The sequence below is a fragment of the Danio rerio genome, chromosome 12 (assembly GCF_052040795.2).
Source record: "Danio rerio strain M-AB ecotype USA chromosome 12, GRCz13ab, whole genome shotgun sequence".
NCBI classification, from domain to species: Eukaryota; Metazoa; Chordata; class Actinopteri; order Cypriniformes; family Danionidae; genus Danio; species Danio rerio.
In genome coordinates, this window is record NC_141032.1 from 52047501 (window position 1) to 52055000 (window position 7500).

The 7500-nt window shown below is 49.3% G+C and overlaps 3 protein-coding genes and 1 long non-coding RNA gene across 15 annotated transcripts in view; 2 read left to right on the forward strand and 2 right to left on the reverse strand.

The window, feature by feature from the left end:
* Window positions 1–1060, forward strand: part of LOC147841606 (uncharacterized) — a 2284-nt gene extending 1224 nt beyond the window's left edge. The window contains exons 1-2 of the long non-coding RNA XR_015504805.1: window positions 1–637; window positions 1018–1060. The exon at window positions 1–637 is cut by the window's left edge and continues 1224 nt beyond it. This is a non-coding gene — a long non-coding RNA (uncharacterized LOC147841606). The remainder of the gene's footprint in view (window positions 638–1017) is intronic.
* Window positions 1–2787, reverse strand: part of acadsb (acyl-CoA dehydrogenase short/branched chain) — a 6852-nt gene extending 4065 nt beyond the window's left edge. The window contains 3 exon segments of one of the 2 annotated variants that reach the window (NM_001351649.2): window positions 1–75; window positions 161–296; window positions 2733–2787. The exon segment at window positions 1–75 is cut by the window's left edge and continues 26 nt beyond it. In NM_001351649.2, the coding sequence (NP_001338578.1) occupies window positions 1–75; window positions 161–296; window positions 2733–2762 (241 nt within the window). In that variant the 5' untranslated portion in view covers window positions 2763–2787. 2 annotated transcript variants of the gene reach the window in all.
* Window positions 2788–2876: 89 nt separating this feature from the next.
* Window positions 2877–5604, reverse strand: pstk (phosphoseryl-tRNA kinase). Of its 2 annotated transcripts, XM_087277173.1 has the most exons (6): window positions 5417–5604; window positions 4439–4706; window positions 4031–4217; window positions 3829–3898; window positions 3547–3640; window positions 2877–3375 (listed from the first exon to the last, which is right to left on the reverse strand). In XM_087277173.1, the coding sequence occupies exons 1-6, from the start codon at window positions 5573–5575 to the stop codon at window positions 3095–3097; spliced, it is 1059 nt and encodes a 352-aa protein (XP_087133299.1). In that variant the 5' UTR covers window positions 5576–5604; the 3' UTR covers window positions 2877–3094. The 2 variants fall into 2 exon arrangements, with proteins under 2 accessions (XP_087133299.1, XP_087133300.1); XM_087277174.1 differs by lacking the exons at window positions 3829–3898; window positions 4031–4217 and having other exon boundaries at window positions 3547–3728; window positions 4363–4706.
* Window positions 5605–5697: 93 nt separating this feature from the next.
* Window positions 5698–7500, forward strand: part of LOC103911968 (poly(ADP-ribose) glycohydrolase) — a 19818-nt gene continuing 18015 nt past the window's right edge. For 4 of the 10 annotated variants that reach the window (XM_087277161.1, XM_087277156.1, XM_087277158.1 and 1 more), the window contains exons 1-2: window positions 5698–6008; window positions 6129–6323. Coding sequence is in view for 6 of the 10 variants with exons in the window: in XM_087277156.1 (XP_087133282.1) it covers window positions 5953–6008; window positions 6129–6323 (251 nt within the window). In the remaining 4 variants the exon portion in view is untranslated. Of the gene's footprint in view, window positions 6009–6128; window positions 6324–6876 lie in introns of those variants that run through there. The other 6 variants (XM_087277157.1, XM_087277159.1, XM_087277162.1 and 3 more) reach the window with 5 other exon arrangements.

A 7500-nucleotide genomic window follows, 5' to 3' on the forward strand; every position in this document is an offset into this window, starting at 1 on the left:
CTCCAGCGTCCATCACAGACTCCTCATCCATCTTGGACACCAGCGGCGACACACACTCCTGCGCGAACCTCCTGACTGAGCAGAGCGGAGCATTAGAGTGTGTGTGTGTCTTTAAGTAAGTGTGTGTGTGTGTGTGTGTGAGAGAGATAGAGAGTCTCACCCGTCTCCCTCATCATGCTCTCCTCCTCTGAGAAACTCTGCAGGGGCTGAAAAGAGTTTCTGTTTCCATCCTGAGGAGTTTCTGTAGCCGCTGCGCGCGAACACAGCAGCCTGACAGCGGCGCGCGCACGAGAAACCTACACACACACACACACACACACACACACACAGTGTACTGCATCAACATGATGGGTGTATAGTTGAGCTTTGGTGTATAGTCGTGTGCAGTGGTGGAGAGAGCAGTGATCAGGCAGACTCCAGTAGAGCAGCATGACTCTCCTACAGATGCAGAGTAACAGTGTCTGCTGTAAACATCACTCAGAGTATGAGTGAACAGTCCAGCTTTCAAGAGGAGAGTATTGCGCTGTGTTAAGCGCATGTGTGTGTGTGTGTAAACCAAACATTCTGTAGTGCATTTAGTGATTGTCCAGCACACACACAACATCATCACATGTTCATATCAGGTCAGATTTAGGTCGTGATGTCGATTTTAAAAAGTACAAACTATTATCTCGTACAGCTAATAATATTACTTGTAAAACACCTTATTAATGTCATGAACTGGGCTAAAGCTGAGCCAAATTGTGAACATTTTATAATGGAGATTAAACACTATAGTATTGCACTATATACCATTCAAAACAGAAAAGCTAACACCTGAGGCATTGTGTACATTTCAATTGACTAAATAAAACTTACAATTATTATTATTATTTGACCTACTTTATTATTACCCCTGTTTTACCGCCTGTTTACACTCTGTATAACTGAGATAATTTATTTCATTCTCTTCTATTTGTTTTGTTCATAGTTGTGAGATGAGTTCTCTTGCACTAAGTTTGTCCATGTTTACATTAGCTGTGATGTCAGGTGACCGATATTCAAGGTCTGGTCAGCGTCTAAGAACAGCGTTATTCTGATGTCCAATGTTGAGGTCAAGTGATGTTGATGTTTGGTTGATTTTAGGTTGTCAGCAAGTGACCGGAATCCTACATCGAGTCCACATCTTAACCCAGCGTCATACTGAGTCAAACACTGACATTTATTCATCTGGTCTGGCGACCGACATCCAGCATCTGATAGACGTCATAGCGGTAACCTCCACACAACGCCAAGCTGTAGCACCATTAGACGTTGGTTGGTTTTGGGTTGGATGTTGACATTGGCCTGCTGTTGTGTTCTGATGTCAACCCTCCAAACTAAACGCAGCGTCCTCATGACGTCAGGGTACAGCGTCAATCTGACATCATGTTGTCATCCTGTGCTGCTGTGCGTTTCAGTCATCATGACCATATTTTTTGGAGTTGCCCTCATACACAATGCTTTTGGATTGAACTTTCTTTAGATATTTATCGTAAAGTACTACCAGGATTCTTGTTATCTTTTAAGGATATCCTGCTGGTTTTTTTAATGCTCCTGATGATAAAAGTAAGGAATATTTCATTATTAATCTCCTTTTAATCCTTGCTAAATTCCATATACACCGCTGTAAATTCTCTCAGCATATACCTTGTTTTATTGTTTTTGAAAAGGAAATTCAACAGTACATTTGAACTATTGCTTCCTCTAAAATCTTAAAGCCATTAGAACGGTTAACTTATTTTCCTTTTTTAATTTTCTTAACACATAAGGTAATATTATTTGTTTTTCTTTTCATTGTTGTTTTCTTTTCTCTTTTATGTGCTTACTTGAGTCTTTGCTCCTCTGTAAAACTCATGTACACTCTTGCATTTCTATGATGTTATTGTTACCCTGACATTAAAATAAAATAAAAAAAGTGTTTCAGTCATCATGCAGTAAACATCCGCCATCTCCTCATCAGTGACCTCATCTAACAGTCTCTGGGTCAGTGTGTGGAGATTTTGGATCTTCTTGAACACGTTTAACGCTTCCACACAGTTAACTGTAACTATAAACCGCCCGTCCAGACACTGAGGTGTTTATTAGGATGAGTGATCTGATTGGTCAGGAGTCGCAGGACTGATTTCTGTAATCAGACAGGAAATAATCCAGTAGTGATGCAGACTGGAGGACAGTAGAGGAGGAACAGAACCGATACTGCAGTAAACAAGAACTCAAGACAGAGTAAAAGCACACATTTATAACACTACACAGAGAATTACGATTCCTGAGAAACACCCCTCCATTACTGTAATCTGAGTATTTACAATGAGTTCCTTCACACCAGTGCTCGTGTGTTCAGGGGACCGGACTGTGTGTCCAGGTGAATGTGTAAACAGAGTAACGGGTCACCGGCGGAGCACACACACAAGGTCATCCTGGGATCAGTTCCGGGACAGCATCAACTCAATATCAATATTAATGTACATCTCTGATGACTGCAGCGCGTGCTCGTGTGAAAGTTCCCGCTAAAAACACAAATAAATGAGAAGCGCCAGAACTGCAGACAGCGGCGCGCGCGCGCGTGTGTGTGTCCTGTAGTCCAGCAAACACCGTCCGATCGCAGCTCAGCTCTGTGCTCTCATCTAAATCATGACTTTCTTGTCTTGTGTTCACTAGTGTGCACCACTGAGTGTTATTAATGATACGCGGCCCGTTTAGTGCGCACTTACCTGTCGCAGCATTCTGCACACGGCCGCCATTACGGCTCTGCGTCACCGCGAAATGAGTCCGGCGGAAACAAACACCAGCAGGAAACACTGAGATGATGATGATGATGGAGACGACGCTGGGTTATTTCAGTACTCAGAGACTGATCAGACTTCATAACTCAACACTCTTTATTGTCATTTGAAAATCAGTGCAGTGATGATCCACTTACAGACATGATGAGAGAAACAGAACCTCTTATTGATGAATGAGTTCATCACTCCTGCTCAAGAGTTCCTCTCTCCTCATGACACATCATCAGCGCTCTACAGTCCACATCTGACCCGTCCTGGTCTACTGAACACCGCTCTGTCTGGGTTATTGATCAGCTGGTGCTGGTGTTGGTCAGTGTGTGTTCCTCATCAGCTCTGCTCAGCGCCCCGCGGGCCTCAGACTCCAGCACAGTCCGCATCGCTGGCCCCGGGTCAGTCCTGCCGGTGTTCAGGCAGCGGTGTATGCGCTGCTCAAACTGCGCCTGCACGTGCGCGGGTGTGTGTGTGTGTGGAGACTGCAGAACGGCCCTGCGCAGCTCCTGCAGGAACACACACTTCAGCCGGTTCAGCTCAGCCGAGAGAAGCTGCAGCTCTGCTGGAGACGCCTGCCGCTCTGAGGACACACAGACCCAGGATCAGCTCAAACACCAGTGTGTGTGTGTGTGTGTGTGTGTGTGTGTGTGTGTGTGTGTGTGTGTGTCTGTGTGTGTGTCTGTGTGTGTGTGTGTGTGTGTGTGTGTGTGTGTGTGTGTGTGTGTGTCTGTGTGTGTGTGTGTGTCTGTACCGCGGGCCGTCTTGACCGTCTGAGACACCACCCGTCTGCAGGTCTGGTCGGCCTGATGCAGAACGCTCGATGCACAGATCTGTCTGTCGGCCTCCTGAAACACACACACACACACACACACACACACACACACACACACACACACACACACACACACACACACACACACACACACACACACACTCGGTCAGAGAGAGAGAGAGAGAGTGTGTGTGTGTGTGTGTGTGTACAGATCTGCCACTGATATTGATCATCTGATTATCGTCTGCTGTATGATCAGACCTGCTGCTGCTCGTCTCGGACCCTCAGCGGGTTCTCCAGCGCAGACGCACACAGATCCATCAGCTGCTGCCTGCGACACACACACACACACACACACACACTCAGAGAGAGAGACCTGAGCACACAGACCACAATGTGTGTGTGAGTGTGTGTGTGTGTGTGTGTGTGTGTGTATGTATGTATGTGTGTGTGTGTGACCTACAGCTGTGTGTGTGTGATGTTCTCTGCGTCCAGTGTCAGGCTGTGTTTGTCTCTGCTGTCCGGCGGCTCCAAGCGCTCCGACATCTGCAGCAGCACAGCGTCAGGGAGCGGCCGCACGCGCAGACGGTTCCTCTGCACACACACACCCAGCGGACACTGCAGGAACACCTGACAGAAGCCCACGCCGGCTGCACACACACACACACATACACATAAGACACACACACACACACATGCATAAAACACACAGATATACATAACACACACACACACACACACACACACACACACACACACATACACATAAGACACACACACACATGCATAAAACACAGATATACATTAGACACACACACACACATATACACATAAGAAACACACACACACACACTCAGAGTTGTGCACGTACTCCTCCTGGCCAGCTGCTGGATCTGCTGCCTCATGCTCTGGTAGTAGAAGTTATCATCCAGCAGCAGCACGAGCGGCTGTGAGTGTGTGTGTGAGAGAAACACACTCTGATCCCGCAGCAGCTGCTCGAACCGCATCCACACACCAGCATCAGCCTGCTCACAGAGTGTGTGTGTCTCCGGGAGTGTGTGTGTCTGCTCAGAGAGTGAGTGTTGCAGGAATCTTTCCAAACACGCCAGTACTGTTTTTCTGTGCTGCTTCCATTCTGCCTGAAACACACACACACACACACACACACACACACTCAATATGGGCAGCTCAGTGGTCAGCATGATCACTTTACAGCAAGAAGGTCGCTGTGTGTGTGAGAATGAGAGTGTATGGGTGTTTCCCAGTACTGGGTTGCAGCTGGTATGGGCATTCGCTGTATAAAACATGATGGAATAGTTGGCGGTTCATTCTGCTGTGGTGACCCCTGAATAATAGAGGCACTCGGCTGAAGGAAACTGAATGAATTATTCAGTAGATCAATAGTAAGTGATCAGTGTGTGCTCTTAACTGTGTGCTCTTAATAGTTTTGTTTCATTTATTTTTACTGTTGTTTAGACAGTGTTGTAGGTGTTGTAGCACCTTTTTTGCCCAAGACAAATTTCCTCTCGGGGACAAATAAAGTTTTACCTAACCCTAACCCTACATGAGAACACACTCCATTACACTCAGCATTTAATGATGAAACACCAATAAACTCAACAATGATCAGCAGATTTACAATGATGCAGTTACAGTAATCAGTGTGTGTGTGTGTGTGCGTGTGTGTGTGTGTGTGTGTGTGTGTGTGTGTGTCACTGATTGGTCTCCTCTCTCTCTCTGTTATGCATTATTGTGCTGATAGGGCAGTCAGTGTTTCCCCCAAATCTCTCACTCTCGGCATGTTTATCACACACACACACACACACACACACTCTCTCGGTCTGTTTACCTCTCTCCAGTCGCGCTCGGGGATTAGCAGGTCATACGTCACCGTCAAGGTCCTCCAGCCGCGGGAGTGGGCGTGTCCCCGTAGCTGCTCCGCCAGGCGGGATTTACCGGCCGCCGGTAAACCGAACAGCAGGCAGAGACACGCGCGAGCGGGAGACATGGGGGACACACCGGCGGTCACCTGACTCTGACCGGCGCTTCTGGAGCGCCACTGCGCACGCGCAGACCCCGCCCACTCACAGAGTCTCGAGCACTCATTGGTCACTGGCGCTGTACGTCAGCAAAACAGGAAGTCCCTTTCACGCGCTGAAGTACAGAGTTTAAACGAAGAAAGTTGAAAACCGCGAGACTGATCCGGTAAACGGGACTGGAGCACCCGGTACACCGTACACACCACAGCGGAGCGGAGCAGCGTCTGAACCCGAGCACAGCGCACTGAGTGACGCGCTGCTGATCTGAGGAACACCGAGGAGCTGAGGAGAGAGAGAGAGAGAGAGAGAGAGAGAGAGTGTGTGTGTGAGAGAGAGAGAGAGAGAGATGACAGAGCCACAGCGAAAGAGGCAGAAGCTAGAGGAGTATGAACACCTGCACAGGTAAAACACACACACACACACACACACACACACACACATCATCATCATCATCATAGTTACTGTTGATATTAGCATGGGAAATGAGCCTGTGTGTGTGTGTGTGTGTGTGTGTGTGTACAGCTCTGCAGGTGAGCACACACACACTCCTCCTCGCTCCTCCAGGCAGACTCAGCTCTCTCTGCACCGCTGGCTGAAGCCAAAGAGCCGCTCTCAGGAGACCCCAGACACCCCGACCCAGCACACTGTGACCCAGCACACACCCTCTGGCTCCGAGCCCCGCAGGATCCCGCAGTTGTTCAGCAGAGGCCCGGGCAGGTGAGCGCTCTACTCTACTGTACATGACCTCATTAATATTCATGAGCCAAGGCGAATCTGGCACCGCCCTCAGCCACTGATAACTCCGCCTTAAAGTGTGTGGAGACATGTTAGAGCTGACCTGAGTGTGTGTGTGTGTGGGCGGGCGCAGTGACCGCCGGCTGGCCTGTATCTCCTCTACTCTGACTCCTCTTGTGTGTGTGTGTGTGTGTGTGTGTGTGTGTGTGTGTGTGTGTGTGTGTGTGTGGTGTGTGTGTGTGTGTGTGTGCGCCGGCTGGCCTGTATCTCCTCTACTCTGGACTCCTCTTGTGTGTGTGTGTGTGTGTGTGTGTGTGTGTGTGTGTGTGGTGTGTGTGTGTGTGTGTGCGCCGGCTGGCCTGTATGTCCTCTACTCTGGACTCCTCTTGTGTGTGTGTGTGTGTGTGTGTGTGTGTGTGTCTGTATCTCCTCTACTCTGGACTCCTCTTGTGTGTGTGTGTGTGTGTGTCTGTATCTCCTCTACTCTGGACTCCTCTTGTGTGTTCTCCTGTGCTGATGGTTATTGATGATGAAGCTGATCTTCATCATGTTCTCCTCTGATGATGATGGGAGGAGGCGCTGCTGTTCTGCTCCTCATGTGCACACAGTCGGTCTGCAGCTCCTCATCTCTGCTGTGTGTCAGGATGGGATTGGGCCGCTCCTGCTCTCCTGTGTTCAGTGTTGGGATAGTGCAGCAGTGCAGGGGGATGATGTGGGTCAGCTCATACACACACCGTGTTTCCCCGCCGGGTTCTCCTCATCACACTGCGGGAGAGGATGCAGGACTCCACCCTGAGCTCTGAATATCGAGGACAGACCAATCAGAGAGCAGAATGTCTGCAGCCCCGCCTCCGTCTTCAGATGTCTCCGTTTCCAAGGCGGGAAATCTCCGAAAAGAGGAACCGCAGCAGCAAGTGTAAACTGGGCCTGAGCTGATGCTGGAGCCGCCCGAGCCCGAGCCTGACCCGGAGGAGGAGAAGGAGGAGCAGGAGGAGCAGGAGGAGCTGAGGAGGCGCTGCGGGGAAAGCGAAAGTGAAAGTGCAGAAGGCGAGGGAGAGAGAGTCCGACAGCCGCTAGCGAATGGACGGGAATACACCTTCATCATCCTCATCATCATCCTCATCCTCACCGGCGGCGGAGGGTTCGCATCCCGGCTGGA

Excerpts from the sequence above, each read along its gene's own strand:
- pstk (XM_087277173.1), bottom strand. The coding sequence starts at position 5,575 with ATGTCTCCCGCTCGCGCGTGTCTCTGCCTGCTGTTCGGTTTACCGGCG. Across the intron at positions 4,218-4,438 it reads CCAGCAGCTGGCCAGGAGGA|CCGGCGTGGGCTTCTGTCAG; the intron begins GTACGTGCACAA and ends GTGTGTGTGCAG. Across the intron at positions 3,641-3,828 it reads TCCGAGACGAGCAGCAGCAG|GAGGCCGACAGACAGATCTG; the intron begins GTCTGATCATAC and ends TGTGTGTTTCAG.